General features: G+C 39.7%; 1 protein-coding gene across 2 annotated transcripts in view; it reads right to left on the bottom strand.

The window, feature by feature from the left end:
- Positions 1–2,843: 2,843 nt before the first annotated feature.
- SETBP1 (SET binding protein 1) overlaps positions 2,844–21,115 on the bottom strand; it is a 431,426-nt gene continuing 413,154 nt past the window's right edge. For both annotated transcript variants that reach the window (XM_049900517.1, XM_049900519.1), the window contains one exon: positions 2,844–4,404. In XM_049900517.1, the coding sequence (XP_049756474.1) occupies positions 3,785–4,404 (620 nt within the window). In that variant the 3' untranslated portion in view covers positions 2,844–3,784. The remainder of the gene's footprint in view (positions 4,405–21,115) is intronic.

Below are 21,115 nucleotides of genomic sequence, written 5' to 3'. Positions count from 1 at the left end.
GATCTGCATGTAGTACATTGCCTTATACTATTATTGTCACCATTTGCTTTTCAAAGTTATAGACCCAGCAATGTGCAGAACACAAATTCCGACTGCCATCGAACATGGCTTGCCACTCCAGACAGCAGCCAAGTTAACATGCTAATCCTTTGTCAGCCCTTAGTCACCTTCTCTGGGCTGTCAGTGGCTGCTAGTCCCGGTCCTGCCAAATCACAGACCAGCCCCTGACATCCTCTCCTTTCCATCAGCCTTTCGTCCTCAGGTTGTAGCCAGAGCTATTAGAGGAAGTCAAACTGTTGAGATAAGAGACTGAAAAGCAAGTGGCCTCTCAGCCACTTAGTAAGGTGGATCAGAGGTCCATCACCTTTGGGGAGGGTTTTATATCTAGATTTCATCCTTTTCTCAACCCTGCTCAGACATCCTGTATTTTAACTGGGTTCACTCATGGTTGCCGAAGACAAGTATTCCAGGAAAAACAAAACAAAAACAAGGGGTTTCTCTTGTTAAGAAATATTACTTGGTGCTGTATATGGAGTCTTCTGTATCCCAAATGACATCATTTCAAAACAGAAATGCAGCCACAGAAAGCGGTGTTGTATGGCCAAAGACCTCTATAATCCAGGTCAGGGGAGCTAGGTTTTCATTTTGGCTCTGCAACCAACTAGGTGTGAAACTAGCTTGGCCCAATGTTGGGTCTTAGCAGGGGAGGAGAGGCTAATGGAAAAGGGACAGCTGGGGAATAAGAAGATGGTTGTACCAATGAGATGAGTCAAGTTAAAGAAAAGCAAGAGGAAAAAACAACATGAAAGTAACGTGATAGTGAAGGAGGAGCTGGGTGGTGGAGACAGGAAACGGTGCAAGTGATTGACTTACTTCCACCTCCAAGTGGCTGGTTAGCATCACTCGGCTTTGGCCCACTGCAGTTTTCCAACCTATTCTTAGGGTCATAAATGTACAGGATTTGCATTTAACTCACATGTAAGCTGCAATGCTGCTGTATTTCTCCTGGAATATCTTTCACTGGTTTGGGATTTGTAACGTATCCCAAGGTTATCTGGAATTTCTCACCTATTAGAGGTTACTGCCAATTCAGCTTTGGTTCCTCTTTTAGGAAGGTTGGGGAGCACCAGCACATTCTCCTGGGCAGGAAAATTTAGTTTGCTCACAGACTTGCTTGGGGTGACTGTATGACAAGAGGAGGAAGAAGGGCGGAAAAAAGAATGAAGGAAATGAGTTTCAAAATCCAACAGGAAGAGAAACTGCTTTATGGCTTCATTGGAGTAAAAATGGTTGCTTTTCATAGCAATGGCAGGGTGAGAGGGGCTAATTTAAGCCTTCCTCTTGGGTGATTTTGGAACCATTCAAACACAGCTTGAGAATGACAAATTGAAAGTGCGTGGTTTGATTTTGCTGTTCAGCTTGTGTGAAATGCCAAAGGTCAACCTAGGTCACAAACTGAGTATCTAGGATGTAAGCTTTAAAGTACTGGAGAAGGCAGTCCTTTAAACTTACATATTGCTAGGATTAAGTGCGACTGACCTAGTGGTCAGCAGTACAGAATAGGACAACTCTGGGTAATTTCAACCAACTGTTGGTGCCAGGGGAAACCCTGGGGGTGTAGTGGGTGAGAGCTATGGCTGCTAACCAAAAGGTCAGCAGTTCGAATCCACCAGGCGCTCCTTGGAAACTCTATGGGGGCAGTTCTACTCTGTCCTATAGGGTCACTATGAGTCAACGGCAATGGGTTTGGTTTTTTTTTTTTTTTTTGGTTGGTGCCAGGACAGAGCAGGGATGTTAGCAAGCATATTAACTTGGGATTTTTAAAATTTAGTCCCATAGATAGGTCATCCCTTATTCTCCTACGTTCCCGAACAAAAATCCTTCTTCTCTACAAGGAAATAATGTTATGTTCTGAAGTGATAATACAATTTTCAGCCAGTTCCAACTTCCTGTAAAGAAACTTAATTTGGAGATAAACCAGATACCCTAATTCCTATTAGAAAATTTAATTCTCTTTCTCTGTTTCTCTTTTTATAATTGACTATGCCAGCTGTTTGATGTTCTGAGGGAGGTATGGGAAGGAGTGAGGGAGGAAATTCAAAATGCTTATTTGAAATTTCCACATCTGACTTTTAGAAAACATCTACGGCAATGGAATAACTTCATTTTGAATCTTCGTAACATTTTTTTACTTGGGTTGTGAAAATGGGTAATAGAGATGGAGTATCTGTTCACGCTGAACCAATGGCTAGAGTACAACTTGGATGAGAAATGTACAGTTGAAATTGACCATTTAAAAGACGATTTGTCACACACAGTTTGCATCCATGCAGACTGATAGATTTATAATTACATTATGTACAAAAATGTTTTAGTTTATTAAGGCAACCACAATTTGGATTCTTTGTCCAAGGTGGCTTGATATAATTGGAGTGGTGATACCCTTGGAGCATTTTCATATTCTTTTTTTCAAATAAGAACACTTACTCCCACTTGCTTTTAAGAAACAATTATCATGAGATAAAAGACTTCTATTTTTTTTTTTGTTTCCTTTATTAACGATCTACGATAGTTAACTGTATTAAAAAATCACATACCAAGGCATTGCTAGACACTTATCTTTCTGGTGGGTCTGGGTTTTCAGTTTTTGGTGATTTGTCAGTTATTCCATTTGCTGTTGGATATGAAAGCCATTTTATTCTGCCTATTCTCTGCTGATATGTTTTAAGTATAAAAATAACCTGGCTGACATGTGGGTCAACATATCCTCGGCTGCTCTGATCACTTACTAAAAAAGTTCTACCAGTATGGAGCAACTGTTGCACAATAACTGGGGTTCTGCTGATATGTTTTAAGTATAAAAATAACCTGGCTGACATGTGGGTCAACATATCCTCGGCTGCTCTGATCACTTACTAAAAAAGTTCTACCAGTATGGAGCAACTGTTGCACAATAACTGGGGTTCAAGGCCAGGCTCCTGGGGACAGCACACTAAGAGTGAATTTTCCAACACAGGTGAAGGGCTGATTAACGTTATTTAGGTGTGTACCAAGAAAGAGAAGGCAGCGGGTAAGTTAATGAAAAGGTACGTGGAAGTACAATGGGCAAAGGAAAATGGGGAAGCTGAGTCTTAGCATAGGTGTGATAGAAGAGGCATACAGAAGAATAAGAATGTCTATGGTTGTCTATCACTGCAATTCCATCTCCTGATTCCACCTGAGAAACTATTGTTAGCAGGAAGATTCGGGTCACTTGTAGATGATGTTGGTGCCCCAAAGCCTAGCAGAGCTTTGAAACGAAACGAAATGAAAACCAGTTAAATGGAAGTGGGTTACAACAAAGCCAGTTGCGAAATTTGCACCTTTTCTCCCCTTGGAAAGTTTCCTAGTGGAGAGTGTTTCCCTTTGGATTTTCCTGGCCAGCAAATGAAATGGGATCAAGCGCGCACCTTGGATGCTGTCGCTCAGATGGCGACTGAGAGTACCACCTGCTCTGTCCTTGATGGGTCTTCTATTCGCCTGTAAGAGATCTAGCAATACCGAAGCGCCGCTTGGTTGGAAACCGCTGTAATGCACAAGCTTCTTTTGAAGGTGTCCCCCTCCTCTGCTTTCCCAAGAGTTCCTGATGGCTCAACCCCGTAATCTGGACCAATTCTGCCTGCCCAGCTTCGCGAGAGAGAAGGGCATTGGTGTCCCTGCAGCGGGGATTCCGCCCCCACCCCGGCTCACTGCACTTCCAATGTGTCAGTCCCCCCAGCCCCAGGTTCAGACGCCTAGACGCACCCTAGGGAAGCACATCACTCTCACTCCCTCGGGATTTCCTCGGCCTTTTGGCCTTCACCTCCTCCTCCTGGGGAAGGGGCTGCTGCGGGGAAGGCTGCTGCGGGGGCTGCGCCGGAGGTTGAGGCTTGTGTTTCCTCTTCCCGCCACGCGGGGTCTTGGGCAGAGGAGGGGGCGGGGGCGGGGGCGGGGGCGGTGGGGGCGGGAGGGGCGGGGGCGGAGGCGGGGGCAGGGGCGGGGCCTCTCGGGCCATGTGGATGACCGCTTCGATGGTGGCCATGATGGTGTCTTGGCTGGCGGCTGGCTCCAACACTAGCGGGCTCAGGCTGGGCTTCTGACCCCTTTTGCTGGGGAGGTCGATGCATTTTTCCAGCACCGGCATTTGGTCTCTGGAATCCTCATCGAACTGGGTGGGCTGCTTCCGGGGACGCCCTCTCCTCTTCTTGACGAAGTTGTTGCCTGTCTTTGATTGTCTCTGCAGCCGCTTGGCCTTCAGGATCTTATTCACATGGTCCAGGTTCTTCTTGGTGGACAGAATCTTGGTGTAGTTGCACATTTTCCGCACCTCGCACTGGATGGCTTCGATCTCTCGCCGCTTGAATCGCTTCTTCAGGGAGGAGCTGGCTGCAGGAGGGTAAGAGAGAAGAAATTGAGCACACGATGCAAACTTCCCTAAACCTAGCCCTTTCGCTGGTAATTGGTATTATATTTGGCAGTAAAGATTATGGAGAATTAATGCTGTGGACATAACTCAGTACCCAGCATTTATTCTTCCTTTTTGTTTATCACAATTAAAAATAATAAAAATAAACATTGGTGGAATATCTATTATATGTCCAAAGCACTTCTATTTACATTTTGTCAGTTCTCATAACAATCACATGAGATACCCTTATTCCCATTTTAAAGATGTGGAAACTGAGGCTCACACTGTTTAGGTGACCCGCTGGAAAGCCATGGTAGTCAATGGCAAAATTACAATATAAATTTTGCTTTTGCTTTTCCTATTAGACTTTTTATTTTTTATTCACCCCTCTGACATTTGACCTGATTCAAATTCGCATTAGATTTTACTTTATCTTTTTTTTTTTAGAAGATGTGGGATGAATAAAATGACATGCAGCACTTCATATAAAGTAATATGGATAATTCATATGAACTCCCAACCTAGAAAGGAGCCCTGATGATGCAGTGGTTAACGTGCTTAGCTGCTAACCAAAGGTTGATGGTTTGAACCCACCAGCTGCTCCATGGGAGAAAGATGTGGCAGTCTGCTTCTGTAAAGATTACAGTCTTGGAAACCCTATGAAGCAGTTCTACTCTGTCCTATAGGGTCACTTTGAGTCAGAATCACCTTGAGAGCAACGTGTTTATCAACCTAGAGGTCCCTAGGTGAAGCAAACGGTTTGCTCTTGACTATTAACCCAAAAGTCAGTGGTTCAGACCCCCCCCAGTGGCCACAGAAGAAGGGCCTGGCAATGTGGTTCCATAAAGATTACAGCCAAGAAAACCCAATGGAGCTGTTATACTCTGTATCACATGAGGTCTCTATGAGTCAGAATTGATTAGATGTTAACAGGTTTTTTTTTTAATCAACCAAGCAAAAGAGATGTCTTGACCTAGAATATGTAACTGAACTTACCCCCTAACCCTCCCAACTGACAGAGAGGAGGCTTATTTCCTGAGGCACTATAGTTGGGGTGGCACCATCTCTATTTTTTTCCCACTGTTCTGGCCTTGTCAAGTTGGCTAAGGATGTTCAGTTTACCAAGTCCCCCTTAACCAGTTCATCCTCTGTGGGCCTCAAGGCAAGTATTTCTGAATCATTTATACTCCTGCTACTGGGCTGTTGTTTGCAAAAGAACTCTCTTCATATCCTGGTGGCCAGATGTGCCTCTATCTTATAAGCCAAACTTCTCTTCTCGGGAAGTCCTATACTGCTGCACCAAATGGCCTTCAGAAGTGCTTCATTCTGAACTTGAGACACCTTAAAGTGTGAAAGGCTTCAAGGCAGGGCAGACTTTCCCTCCTTTAAATCATTCTTCCTCATTGTGTTGTTCATGAGTAGACACGCATGTACACACACTCACACCCACACTCATACTCTCCTGCCCCATATCCACACTGCCTGCTCCTTCTGGCCACTTAGAAACTTAAGAAGTGTGTCCTTACTTAGCTCCTTGCTGCTATGATTTACCCTAAATGCTTAACCCCAAAGAAGCCCAAGCAGATGCTGACCACTCCGAAATGCTGTAGGCTTAAGGGAAAATGTTTCATTTTAGCATCTTGGTTTGTTGCGTCATCTATAATTTTTCCACCTACTGATGGAGAAGAAGAATGAATATCTTAAGGGAAAGGAGGAAGAAACACTTAAAACATGAATATTACTCTCACATAATCTTGGACACTTCCACTTCACTCTTCCCCTTACTTTGCCCCCTTTCTCCCTCATGCTGTGCCCACCCCACATCTCCAGGAGGGTCTTATTTGACATCATCTATACCGCTTCATGGAATGGGAAGCTCCGAGTTCCAGAAGCCAAGTCAAAATGTTACTGCTTTTGGCCAGAGGTCATTGTAAGACTTACTGAGCAATGAGTAACTATTTAACAATCTTTAAAATAAGTTATAAAAATCAAAACAGAATAAAACTGGAATGAGCTTTGGACTATAAAAATAAAATGGTTTGTAGTTGGTGTTGTACAAGCAAAAGGTTGCTTGATTTTGAGTTCTCAGATGCGGGGCCCAAATCTTGTCTGTCTTTATATCCCTTAGGGGGCCTAGCATGGTGCCATGTGCTTGGAAGGGATTTACACATTGTTTTTGGACTGAGGAATCAGACTAATATTTGTTGTCTTATAGCCTTGTTCTCTAAATTAGTTCTAGTTTGGATTTTTTAAGTTATCAATGAAAATACTGTGACAATAAGAGTTAACATGCCTTCATGTCAGAAAAGTAATTTTCCTTGCCCACAGTTCAAAGAAAAATGAACTAGCCAGAAATACTCCATGAAGCTTCTAGCATTATTCCAGATACAGGCTGTATTTGCAGTTTACACTCTCTGGTTTTAGCATCCTTAACAAAACCCAAACCTGCTGCTGTAGAGTGAATCTTGACTCATAGCAACCCTGTAGGTCAGAGTAGAACTACTCCACAGGGTTTGCAAGGCTGTAATCTTTACGGAAACAGGCTGCCACATCTTCCTTCCGAAGGGCAGCTGGTGAGTTTGAACTGCTGACATTTCAGTTAGCAGTCAAGTGCTTAACCACTGTACCACTAGGGCTCCTTTATACCATCCTTAGAGAAAGAAGGAGTGCTGGTGGTGCAATGGTTAAGCATTTGGCTGCTAACCAAAAGGTTGGCAGTTCGAATCTACCAGCCACTCCTTGGAAGCCTTATCAGGCAGTTCTACTCAGTTCTGTAGTTACTATGATTCAGAACTTTCTCGACAGCGATGGGCTTTTAGAGAAAGAAAATACTATGTGATATTAATAAATCATTTTGGGCAATTAGTTGGCAATATTTGACTAAGTCAAACATGACTGAAATATTTCATGACTTGGAGGTCATTCTGGAATGTCTGTGTAAGTGTTCTTTCTTTTTAGAGTAAAATGCATTTAAAAAAAAAGAAAAGAAAGGAATAAAAAGAAAAAAACCTAATAGATAATAACACATTTAATAATTTGTTATATGCTGCATAAATGTTTATTATTTAAGTTCTTGCATTAAAGTGATTATGAAATAAAAAATAATGCCAAGTAGTGTAAACCTACAAAGTACTAAACAAATAATTGATTTCTGTGCATCCGCCATTCACATTTAACAAAGGTATACTTTTTGCCATATTTCCTTTTTTTCTAAAGAGAAAAAACAAAAAACATTACAGATTCAGTTAAGTCATTACTGCCCTCTCCGCTTCATTCCCTTCCATTTTCATGCTTGTGCTTATAGTTTCATTGCATATATGTGAACTTATATTGGTAAAAACTTAAAAGTCTGAAAGTACCTAATGTTGGTATTAGTGTGAGAAGTTGGGAACCCCCTTTTTTTTTAATTTTATTTATTTTGTTGTAGTTGCTGAGAATATACACATACACCAATTCAACAGTTTCTACATGTACGATTTGGAGACATGGATTACATTCTTTAAGCTGTGCAACCATTCTCGCCTTTTCTGAGTTGCTCCTCCCCCATTAACATAAACTTAGTGTCCCCTAAGGTTCCTATCTAATCTTTCAAGTTGCTGTTATCAATTTGATCCCATGCAGATAGTTCTTAAAAGAGTATAATGCTCAAAGCAGCCATTTATTACTAATTAAGCTAAACTATTCTTTGGTTTTAAGATTTCAGGGGATATTTTTGGTTTAAGGCTTAAAAATTATCTCAGGGCAATAGATACCTCAGGGGTTCATCCAACCTTCATGGCTCCAGGAAGTCTGGAGTCTATGAAAATTTGAAATTCTATTCTGCATTTTTCCCCTTTTTGATCAAGATTCTTCTACAGTCTTTTTGATCAAAATGTTCAGTAAATGGTAGCCAGGCACCATGCAGTTCTGGTCTCATGGCAAAGGAGGCAGTGTTCATGGAGGCAATTAGCCACACATTCCATATCCTCCTCTTATTCCTGACTCTCGTTCTTCCTCTTCTACTTCAGGTGAACAGAGACTAATTGTTCTGCCTTGGACTGATGCTGGCAAGCTTTTAAGACCCCAGGCGCTATGCAGAGAACTAGGAGGTAGAACAGAAGCTATAAACATCCCAATTAACTGGGATGGTCCATGAAGCCATGACCGTAAATCCCCAAAACAAGGAACAAAATTTCATAGGGTTTTTGGTTGTACATAAGCAGTCTCAGCAGCTACTCTCTCTCTCTTTTTTTTTTTTGTTCCTTGTTGTAACTATATCTGTCATACAACTTTTGCCAGTTCAACTTTGTACAGGTGTACAACTTATCGACAGCAATTACAATAATAGGCTGTGCAACCATACGCATAACAAATGTGGTATCTCCATCACTATTAACATCCCCTTTCCCCCTCCCCTGCCCCTGGTAACCACTAGTAAAATTTGTTCTCTGTACATTTGCCTTTTCTTGCCTTTTTATATAAGATCATACAATATTAGTCCTTTTGTGATTGACTCATTTCCCTCAGAATAATGTCTTCCAGCTCCACCCATATTGTAGCATGTATCAAGACTTTATCCTACTGGCTGAGCATTATTTCGTTGTATGTATATACCACATTTTGTTTATCCATTCATCTGATGATGAGCATTTAGGTTGTTTCCACCTTTTGGCTATTAGTCTCTGAGTCACTGCCTTCAACTCTTTTGGGTATATACCTAGGAGTGGAATTGCTGGGTAATATGGTAGTTCTAATTTTCATTTTTTTGGGGAACCACCACATTGTGTTCCATAACGTGCATACCATTTTGCATTCTTACCAGCAATGGATAAGGGTTCCCATTTACCCACATCCTCACCAATATTTATTTTCTTTTTGTTTTTAATCTTAGCCATCCTAGTGGGAGTGAAATGGTTATCTCACTGTGGTTTTGGCTTGCATCTCTCTGTCTCTGATGGCTAGTGACACTGAGCATCTTTTCATGTGTTTGGTGGCCAGCTGAATGTCCTTTTTGGTGAAATGTCTATTCAAGTCCTTTGCCCATTTTATGATGGGGTTATTTGTCTTTCTGTTGTTGTCAAAGTTTTATATATATTTTGGTTATTTGACTCTTGTTGGATATATAGTTTCCAAAGATATTGTCCCAGTCAGTGGCTTGTCTTTTCACTTTTGTTGGCAAAGTCTTTTGATGAACGAAAGTTTTTATTTTTTATGAGGTCCCTTTTATTTATTTTGTCTTTTGCTGTTGTGCTTTTCTTATTTTTAGATAATCCATTGTTAAAAAAATTTTTTTTTTTTTTTTATTGTTAAAAGCTAGGCCTAACAGCGTTGCCTTTGCTTTTTCTTGTAAGAATTTTATGGCTTTAGTTTGCACATGTAAGTCTTTAATCCATTTTGAATTTGTTTTTGTGTATGGTGTGAGGCATGGATCCTGTTCCATTTTTCTGCATGTGGAAATCCAATTTTCCCAGCCCATTTATTGAAGAGACTTTTCTTTCCCCATTGAGTGGATTTAGCACCCTTGTCAAAAATCAGCCGACTGTGGATGCGTGGATTTATTTCTGGACTCTGAGTTCTATTCCATTGGTCTATGTTTCTACGTTATAGCAGTGACAGGCTGTTTTGATTACTGTGACCGCACAGTATGTTTTAAAATCAGGAAGTGCGAGTCCTCCTACTTTGTTCTTCTCTTTCAACATTGCTTTAGCTCTTCAGGGCCTCTTGCCATTCCATACAAAGTTGAGGATCGGGTTTTCTATTTCTGTAAAGAAGGCTGTTGGAATTTTGATTGAAATTGTGTTGAATCTACAGATCGCTTTCGGTAGTATTGCCATCTTAACAAAATTAAGTTTTCCAACCCATGGAACATGGAACAAGTCTTCTTTAATCTCTTTCAGCAGCATTTTATAGTTTTCATTCTGTAAGTCCTTCATGTCCCTGGCTAGATTTACTTGTAGGTATTTTATTCTCTTAGATACTACCCTAAATGAAATTGTTCCCCTAATTTTCTTTTCAGATTTCTCATCGCTGGTGTACAGAAAACCAACTGATTTTTTTTTTTTCATTGTCCTTGATCTTGTACCCAGCAACTTTGCTAAATTCCTCTATTAGCTGTAGAAATTTTCTTGTGGACTCTTTGGGATTTTCTAAATACAGGATCACATCTGCAAATAGAGATAATTTTATTTCTTTTCCTATCTGGATAAGAAATAGGGGAACTCTTGCATACTGTTGGCGTGAGTGTAAATTGGTATTACTTTAGAGAGAGACTTGTCAACAACTATTAGAGTTGAAGATGTATACAATCAATGTCCCAGGAATTCTCTGTTGAGGTTGCCTCTCTTATTTGTAATAGGAGACAAAGATATACAAGGATGTTCCTTGCAGTTCAGTGTATGTTAGAGAAAAGTATAAACAATTTAATGTTAATCAAAAGGGTAATAAATAAACAGTAATATATTCAAACAATGGAATATTATGCAACTGTTAAAATGAATAAACTACATATATCAACATGGCTAAATAGAGCAGTTCTACTCTGCACACATGGGGTCGCCATGAGTCTGATTTGACTCGATGGCAACTAACAACAACAAATCTAAGAAAAACAAACAAAAATGTTAAATAAAAAAAGCAAATTGCAAAAGTATTTGTAAATATACAAATATACATTAATGTAAATTTATATAAATTTAAAGGCATAGAAATCCCTTGAATTTTTATTTAATTTAAAGTGTCAAGTTTAGAGGTTTAGTGACTACTGTATGGAGCCCTGGTGGTGCAGTGGTTAAGAGCTCAGCACCTAAGCAAAAGGTCAGCGTTTGGAATCCATCAATCGCTCCTTCGAAACCCTATGGGGCAGTTCTACTCTGTCCTATAGGGTTGCTATGACTCAGAATTGATTAGATGGCAATGGGTTTGGTTTTGGTTTAGTATGAGAGATCAACTGTGAGTGAAAGACTGGGTGGATGAGATTATAATATTTACTCTCTTAAAAGCTACCTCATAGAACCCTATTAACTCTCTAGAGTAGTGCTATTCAATAGACTTTTATGCAGTGGTGAAAATGTTCTACATTTACACTGTTGCATACAGTTGCTAAAAAATAAATTATTGTGAGGGGGGATGCAGAGAGAGAGAGAGAGACTGACTCTTGGCAACGGATATCGGTGATGGTTATACAATATGATTGGTGTAATTGCTGTTGCTGAATTGTACACGTGAAAGATGTTGAATGGCAAATGTTGTGTTATCTGCATTTTTACAACAATAAAAAAATTTAAGGAGCAAAAAAGAAAAGAGAGACTTAAGAGACAAATGAAGCAGACACAATATGTGGGCCATATTTGAATGCTAATTTAAGCAAACTATTAAGAGAGATCATGAAATAAATGGAAATTATTATAAAATGTCTGGGCATTTTATAATACTATGTAATTATTGTTAATTTTCTGAAGTGTGATAATTGCATGGGATCACTTTTTTTTGAAGTACCTGTCTTTTAGAAATACATATTGAAATATTTATAGATTAAATCATATGATCTGGGATTTGCTTCAAAATAATATGAAATGGAAGAGCTAGGTAGAGGTATTGATGGAACAAGATTGTTCATAAGTTGTTCATAAGTTGATATTGTTGAAGCTGGGGGCAACAAAACATCCTTCTTAGAATCTTAGAACTTGGTTGGGGGGGCATTATGGTTTTGACCCTCTTTGGGTCCTATTTCACCTAAACCATTTTGGAAGGATAGGAAATTTCCTCAATGAAGGGCATGCTTCATCTTTCTAGAACACTCTTGCTGGTAGCTACCTTCAAGGCTTAATGGGATGGGACAATGAATGAGTTTTCTATGTTCTCTGTTGTAAGACTGCATAAACTTAGGCCATGATTCAACCTCTGTTGATGGCATCAAGTGTTAAGACTTAGTATAACGTTGTATAACTTTGGAGCTTTTCACATCTACTGAACATCTGAATTTTATTTTGTCCTTATGTTTATCATTCAAACTTTTAGGTCAGATTCATCATCCTTGTGGGTCAACAAGAGCAGAGTGTGGGATAGGAGAAACAATCCTGGGTTGGGGAGCTAGAAACCCAGGACAACTAGAATTCTGGGTTTCTCTTTCTTCATCTGTTACTTTGGATGGCTGGACTACATGTTCTCAAAGTTCTCCTTTGGATTTGAAGATTGTTATGATTTTTCTTGTACTCATTATCAACTTAATATTCTCTGCAACTGTCTCTACAAAATGTGGAGTGGCCTTCTAATACATTTATTTCATCTAATACTTTTGAAATCCTAGTGTGGGGGCAGGAAGGCTTTGGACTTGGCAGGGTTTGATATTCATAAATCTTTCTCCTTATTGCTTATGATTTCACTGTCCCTCTAAACGTTTACAGATTTTTCTCTCTTTAAATTGTTTCATTATTGGACAGTAATTTCTGGGCTCTTGTTGGAAGATTGATTCCATACTTGCTCTCCTTCCCGTAATTGTCCTATATCTTGCCTGTTCTCTGTTAGTTTTAAATAATAATTATGAGTGGTGGAGGTAAAATGCGAGGTCATTTTTTCATAACCCTTCGATGCAAATTGTCTTCTAGACCCTGTTTATATTTAAATTGTCATGCAAATGGTGAGTTGGTTTCTGTCCAGAGAAAGATTTTCTGTCTTCTCACTCCTGTTATCAGAGGATTGTCTTGTCAGCATTCTGATTTTGTCACATCTTTTATGATAATTTAGGACTGGGGTTAGCAGTGCTTTTTGTACACAGACTTCATAGATGTAGTGTATCCACCATGAACCAAGACAAGGCTTCCAGGCTAAAATGCACTAGTTACATATAGAAAGTTCCCAAGAAATAGGTGCTAATGGTTTGGAGACTATACTTTGCCCATGAACAAGACACATCCTAGTTTTATAAGACAGCTTTGGGGGATGATAGAGGGTACCAAAGTTATCTCTAGGCTCATTAGAGTCTTTCTTGCTATCTGCAATGTGCCTACGGGGAAGGTAGGTCAGTGATGGGGAATGTTGAACTGCCTGGAGTTGCCTTCCTGGAGGAACATCATCTGCCCCAGTCAAGGCTGAGAGCTGCAGTGTGAGTTCTTTTGTATACGGTATGTTAGATTCTTTGATAGCAAAGCCATGTCTTCTTTCTGAACTCCCAGAGTTCCTGGGACAGGATCATTACACAGCAGTACGTGATCTGGTACACAGTACTTGGTAAGCAACTAAAAGCTCAAGGGAATTCTATTGTGTCATGTTCTCCAATGTAAATTGTGCCTTTTTTGTACTTGTACTTGAGGGTAACTGACTCAGTAATGAGCTTTTGTTTTCCTAATGCTGCTTTTTATTTTCTAATGGGAAGTATGGAGTAATCTGCCTTGGCATGCTCACTTTCTTTTTCCATCCTTAGAATTTAAATTAACACACAGTCCTGGACTTAATAGCTCTTTTCCAGTTGACACTGTCGGTGAGGCTTCTGCAAGGCAAGGCACGTCTAAAGTGCTGCTGGTCATCAGGGCAAGTCTATAGTACCGCTCTCCACTCTGAAAGCAATGATGTAGAATTAAGGGTTAGCAGATGTGGGCGATTTGTTGCTATGTACAGGTACCTCCCTTTTATTCTTATAATCATCTTAGTATAGTCTGAGATTTCTTTGAAAATATGAATAGCTTTTTTGAAGCATAGTAACTATGTTGACTATTCAAACCACAGCTTCCTCTCAGGGGGTTTATTGTGAAAGGGCACCTTCTTTCAGATGTAAAAGTTTGGGGGACCCTGGTCTGTCTTCTCCCATTTCACATTTTTCCCTGGAACAAGTGAAGGGAGCAGGTAAGGCGGCCAGTCTGGCTGATGGAGGTGAAACAGTGGGGTGTATATGTGGCTGCCTTTTTATGCGCCTGAGCTCTGAAGTGGGAAAGGACACCAAACAGTAAGTACCCCAGGGTGTCTCCTGAGATTTTGTCAGAGCCATTAATGGTGTTGGGGACTCAGAAACGTGCCTGACCTCTCATATCTCTACAACCCTGACCACAATGTTTTTCTCCTTTCTAGATCTGATCCCGTTTTAAATCAGCAGCCTCCCAAGTGGGTTATATATTCTCCAAAGAGGAAGAAAAAGTATTTACCAGGTTGCAGAAAGAACACAGTAACAATTTTATTTATATATTATTTAAATTGTATCTAAAAATAAGGATGGGGTTATTGGTGGTAGGATTCTCGCTTTCCATGCAGGAAATCTAGGTTCGATTCCTGAACAACGCACCTTATATGCAGCTGCCACTTGCCTGTCAGTGGAGACTTGTGTTTTGCTGTGGTGCTGAACATGTTCAACAGAACTTTCAGACTACGACAGACTAGGAAGAAAGGCCTGGTGATCTGCGTCCAAAAATCAGCCAGCGAAGACCCTATGGATCAGGATGGTCTCCTCCACAACTAACCACGGGGATGGTGCAGGACCAGGCAGCATTTTGTTTTGCTGTGCAGGGGGTCACCATGACTTAGGGGACAACTTGATGGCAGCTAACAACGCCATTTAATATATGGAGTAATAGTCATACCCTTAACTGGGAAGAAGGAGTGGCCATAATGCATTCAAGGGGGCTGACGGGGCATCCCATCAGCTTGTTATTTTCAGTGTGTTGTCATGTCCTGGAAACCCCGGTGGCACAGTGGTTAAGAGCTACGGCTGCTAAAAGGTTAGCAGTTCCACCAGGCACTCGTTGGAAACCTTATGGGGCAGTTCTACTCTGTCCTATAGGGTCGCTATGAGTTGGAATTGGCTCGATGGCAACAGTTTTTTTTTTTTTTTTGTCATGCCCTGTGCTCTAAATTCTACACTAGGTCAGACCATATGGTTAATTTTTGAAAAACAAGACGTTTTAACAGAAAAAAAAAAAAAAAAAACAAAAAGTGTAAAACTTTGTAATGAGATGGGAAATAACTACAAAATATTTTATATACTACACAGACTTTTTTGTTGGTTATCTTGCTGCACACTATATAAAATGTTCCCCTTTTTCAAAGATGAATCTGGCAATTTTCTCATCTAAAAAGACTGGTGTTTTAAATTTTCTCACCTCTTCTGTGCTGACAATAGCTGCCAGTAATGTTACCTAGCAAATATTAAACAAACAAACAAACCAGTTTTAATATGGACAAGAAAGTAAGTGCTCTTGGAAAGAAACTCATGCCATCGGAGGGGAGTGATGCTGAAAATGGATTGGAAATGTTTCCATTACTTGGTAACTTTGTGGTGAAAAATGATGTATTATTGCCTATAAAATCTCTGAATTCCGCAAATTAAAAAAATTCTTGTAACACAATTCTAAATGAAGAGCTTCAGAGATTTGGACACCTTAAAAAACATAATGCCTCCTTCTGATTTACAAGACCATCTGATTGTTGATAAGGAAAATGAATAGCCAAATTTCAACAAAAACCTTTAATAGGTTTGAACAAATTTAGTATTGTAATTTAAGCACAGTCAATGATACCCTTTCTCATATTAGATTGATGTATCTATGTGAAAGGAGCCCTGGTGGTGCAGTGGTTAAGAGCTACTGGCTGCTAACCGAAAGGTTGGCAGTTTGAACCCACCAGCCGATCCTTGGAAACTCCATGGGGCAGTTCTACTCTGTCCCATTGGTTCGTTATGAGTCAGAATCGACTCGACAGCAATGGCTTTTATCCACATGAAGTATTCTTACCTACAAACATCTACTAACAAGAAGTACTGAATAATCTGAATTGGGAATCGGGCCTTCAAACTGCTCTATCACAAGTCTTTAAAAAAATCCAGATTTTTCTGAAACAATTATGCAAGCCCAACCACTTGACTCTCCCTAAATTATTTAAAATGTTAAACTAGTATAAAATTTTCCTGACAGCAAAATATTTGCTTCATTAATAATAAAGAAATAAAATTTAAAATTATTTTTAAAATATTGCTTATTTCAGTTTATCTCATTCTTCTAAAAGCTATATTTTAAAATGAGAGTGCATGTATTACTAAATATGCATTCATATTGGGTGACTATTTCAAATTATTTTACTGATATCAATGCAAGATCGAAAAATTTGGAGACCACTGCATAAAATTTGTCTTTTCTTTTTTTAAACTCTCAAAGAGACTACTCACTCAGCATTTAATCCCAGAAGATCTGAACTTTCTATGAGTTCAAGGCCTAAGAAGGTTTAAGCTTCTTGAGACTAGACAGCTTCTGTTGTTCTTCTTCATACCCCTCATAACAATGGGCCCAGTTCTTTTTTCCAAGTACATGCTTCCTTAATATTTCCTGCTGGATTATTTCAAGACTCTAAGGTCCTAGAGACCAAGGCCTGGATCTCGTTAATGTTTATATTCCTTGGAGCACCTTCAATTGGACTGCATATGATTCCATGACAGTCAGAAGGGTGCCCTGTCCAGGTAAGAGCTTCTAGAATAGAATTTGATGCTAACGTCCTTTACTTAGGTAGGCATTCTGAGTTCTTGGTCCCTAGGTTTTCAGAGTCCTTGGCTTCTCTGACCCTGGGGAAGTGATACCAGCCATTTTATGAGCCCCATTGTTGGACAAACCATATTTTGCTTTGGACAAATAAAGGCAGTGGTAACTTGTTTCCAGAAAGAGTCTGAGCTGAGTAACAGAGACACTGTTAGGTTGGTCAGGAAGCCCCTGAAGAAGGTAACCAGGGTTTTGGCAGGCCTGAGAAGGATGAATGAGGGGACAGAGCTCAGAGGTGAGAGCTAGCAACAGAAGTAATCCTACCTACCCACAAGATGCACTTTGCATGTTCCTTGAGTAGGGACCGCCCAGGATGGATCAACAGAAGTATCTGTAAGTCTGGGAGTGATGCTTATAAAGGTTGGGGTTGTTTCCTAGGCTTTTGACAAGGAATGAATTTGGAATAGCGATACTGGGAAACTCAGGAATACTAGGGCTTTTTTGTCCTACTCTCTTTCAATCAACTTTGGCTTTTGAATGTTGCATGTGGCTCAGACCACAGCAGATTGACAGGACAACATGGGAGACCAGATAGAAATGCTACTAATGTCAAAAAGTTTGATGCTTCATGTGCTGAGTCCCACAGCATGTTAGGTGGCCATCCTCTCAAAGGGCTCTTTATATTTCTTTTTTCTTTCCTCTAAAACATGGCATAGCTTTATCTTTAACCATAAATACCATCCCTTATATAACATTCCAATTACTGAAGATACATGTTCAGATGTGATTGTAAGAGATCTTCTTTGTCTTACTAAGTTTGATTAAAAAAATATATAGGAAAGTACATATAATGTAACAAACATGATCTTGGGAAAATCTCAAAATTTTTAATATTTAGACTCAGATGAAATACATCTTTATTGACCACACTAGAGCTTCAAGACTTACATCCAATGGTAGGTACCACATGTTTTGTTTGCTTCCTGGTCTTAATAATAACTGCATTTGTCCACTTAAAACGCAGGCTTATTCACAGTCTGATAGAAACCTTGTGGACTGGAACATTAGGAGAAGGAGGTTCTAGTTTCAACTTTTTACCACTAAATTCTGTGTATCCAGAGAAGTCTTTTAATTTCTTGGAAGGACCCATACTTGTGAATAAGTCTGATTCCCTTAAAACAGTCTTACACCTTCAAGCCTTCTCATCTCTAGGTAGAGCTTCCTCAGTTCCTTCGTGTGCTTCATATGAACTCATTTGAAATGAATTCCTGACCATATTCCATTTGGATCACCCTCATCTGGAAATTTTACCACCTGTCAAAGTTCATCTTAAATTTGGTGCCCAGAATCGAACTGATTTTCCAAGTATGAAATGATTAGTGCAGGAAAATTAGGTTGGTTAATTTCTGAGATCAAGGCACTACACTTCTATTAATGAAGACTATGTTAAGAAAAAAAAAAACAAGTTTTTTTTTTAAGCAACATCACACATGCTGTTTTCGTATTAAATGGAGGCTCAGTGAACTCCTTCTAGTGCTCTCATACAAACGTCCACCAAACCATGTTTTCATAAAAATTACCAGCAAACCTGGCCATTGACTTTTTTTTTTTTTTAAATGTGGAATTGGTTTTTTGAATCTAATTGCAAGCCCTTCTATTTAAATCTGAAAAGTTTAATTTTATGGTTTCAGCCCAATGTTCTATTCTGTTGTGAAACTTTTGAATCTTAATTGTGTTTTCTCAGTGTCCAGATTTTTAGGCATTTCCAAAGAGCCTGAGGAAACCGTGGTAGCATAGTGGTTAAATGCCACAGCTGCTAACCGAGAGGTCAGCAATTGGAATCCACCAGGAGCTCCCTGGAAACTCGATGGGGCAGTTCTACTCTGTCCTGTAGGGCTGCTATGAGTTGGAATTGACTAGATGGCAGTGGGTTTGGTTTGGCTTTTAAAAAGTCTGAGCCCTGACTGTCCCTTTAATTCCTTCTGGACATGATTCAAGTAACTCAAATGCATAATACAGTTTTTCTCTTTATTGAAGTTTTCCAAGGCAAAAAAGTTAATTTATACAACAAAATATCCTTGCATTCTTCCTAAAAACAATAAACACTTTATACCCATTGTTCTAGACTTTTCACGTATTTTTGTGTCTGTCTGGTTGGCAGATGAAGGCTGTACTGCAGAAACAATAACTCTGCATAGCCTACAGGTGTGTGCTCGACTCTATTATTTCTGTAAGTGTCAGAGAGGATATTGCATCTGATGTTGGACTGGGGAAAAAATCTTGCATTTTTCTTTTATCCAGAGGCAGTTCTCCTGCCCTGGTAAAAAACAGAATAAAACAAAACAAAAACACATACAACAAAGTGGAGCAATCTAGGTTTGGTTCTACTGCTTTCAAATTTCCACTGGAATTCTGTACATACTTAGTTTTTAAATTTTTTATTTATACTTTACATCTTGGCATATTCTACCCATTCTTTAAGACTCCAATTAAATCCTTTCCTAAAAGCCATCCAGGGACTCTCATTTCAACATTAATCTTGCTGTCCCCCTCTATACTGCTCGTATCTCTCTGATAGCACTTCACACATTAGGATTATGGGATTAATGTATACTTACCTCTCCTCTTAAACTGTTTTGCCAAGGGACAGGAACCATGTCTCAGCCATTCTTAGCCACTTGTGGAACAAATATTGATTGAGCTCCACTTTGTGCCAGGCACTGTGCTGGGTCTGGAGTCCATTCCCGTCCCACAAATGATCAACACAGAACCTCAGTCGATTGATATGAACTGAAATCAATGCACGTGACTTGACCTAGCCCAACACTTAACATCTATTTTGAAAGTCTGTGTGTGACACATGAAAGGATTTATTGAAGGAGCTTCAAATCTCTATAAATTAAATGAGATCCTCACATATTTCATCTCTTCCCTACTCTCCTTGGAGCACCACTAACTGGAATCTCTAAGCTATGACCAAAAGCACTGAAATACTGTGAATTATAAACTGATAGCCACAGGAGAAGCAGGGTTTTGACGAGCCACAGACAAAAACAAATTAGAAACTTATTAAGAGCCTCTAAGAAAACCAGCTTGAATATTTAAGGCAATAAAACTATGGGTCCCCTAGAAAAGGACCACACATATATATTAAATCTAATACCATGAACTTTTAGAGACAGAGACAGAAGAGGAAGAAGATGAAGAAGGAGGAGGAGGAGGAGAGGAGATGAATATAAATGGTGTTTTCACTGCCAAGCATTTAGCCCAGAATTATAATGGTTCATTGTTGGGGAAGAGTCCTGGGGAAGGGAGTTGTGGGGAAGGCGCTATGCTTTTTTGGCAAATATAATATACACTTAAGTTCTGAGCACTCTACCAGTATTTTTTTTTTTTTTTTAAGTTATTGGTTTAACATTTTTTCAAATACATGTAAGCTTGGACAGACTCAAGGCAGCAAACACCCCCTCCTCAAATTAAGATTTGACAATTTATGAGGAAAAAGCTCATTCATCATCTTTCCCTTTTAGAGACCATAAATTAACGGCTCATATACCATGAGGCTTGGATTCTAGGAAAAGTTAGTGTAAACAAACCCAAGTTACAATGCTTGGAGTAAGAGAGTGAGTCATAAACAAAACACAGACATATGCTTTCATATAAATAAGGGCCTGGATCATCAGCTTCCCAAAGTCTGCTTCCCATTAATTACACAACAAAATGAACTTTCCATATGTAAAGCCCAAATCACTTAACTCTGGTGACTTGCACAGACAAAAGCCAAGATTTTGGCTATTTAGATCCTAACAAAACTGAATTTAAAAATAAGGAAAGCCCTCTCTAAATATCTTCAGGTGTTGGAGAGCCAAGATCCGTCAGAGGAGTGTTTTTAAGCATCTAACCGGAAGGTCGGTGGTTCTAACCCACCTGCTGCTCTGTGCGAGGAAGATGCAGCAGTCTGCTTCTGTAAACATTTAAGGCTTGGAGACTCTATGGGGCACTTCCACTCTGTCCTATAGGATCACTACGAGTTGGAATTGACTTGACGGCAGCAGATTTGCTTTTAAACTATGCCCAGGAACACTGCTTGGGAGGCTGGTCTGAATCCATTGCTGAAAGGAGAGTATTTAGACTTATTCTCTTTTGTTCTGAGCTCTGACATCTTTAGGGGGCAAGCCACATAGGGTATGCACAGACACTACTGGGATTACTGATCAGTTGAAATTCCATCCACTGGCACCTTCGCTCTATCTTCCACAAC

Source organism: Elephas maximus, chromosome 11 (genome assembly GCF_024166365.1).
Source record: "Elephas maximus indicus isolate mEleMax1 chromosome 11, mEleMax1 primary haplotype, whole genome shotgun sequence".
In the NCBI taxonomy this organism is placed as follows: domain Eukaryota; kingdom Metazoa; phylum Chordata; class Mammalia; order Proboscidea; family Elephantidae; genus Elephas; species Elephas maximus.
The sequence above is the reverse complement of the archived record's forward strand: the minus strand, read 5'-3'. Positions and strand labels throughout refer to the sequence as shown.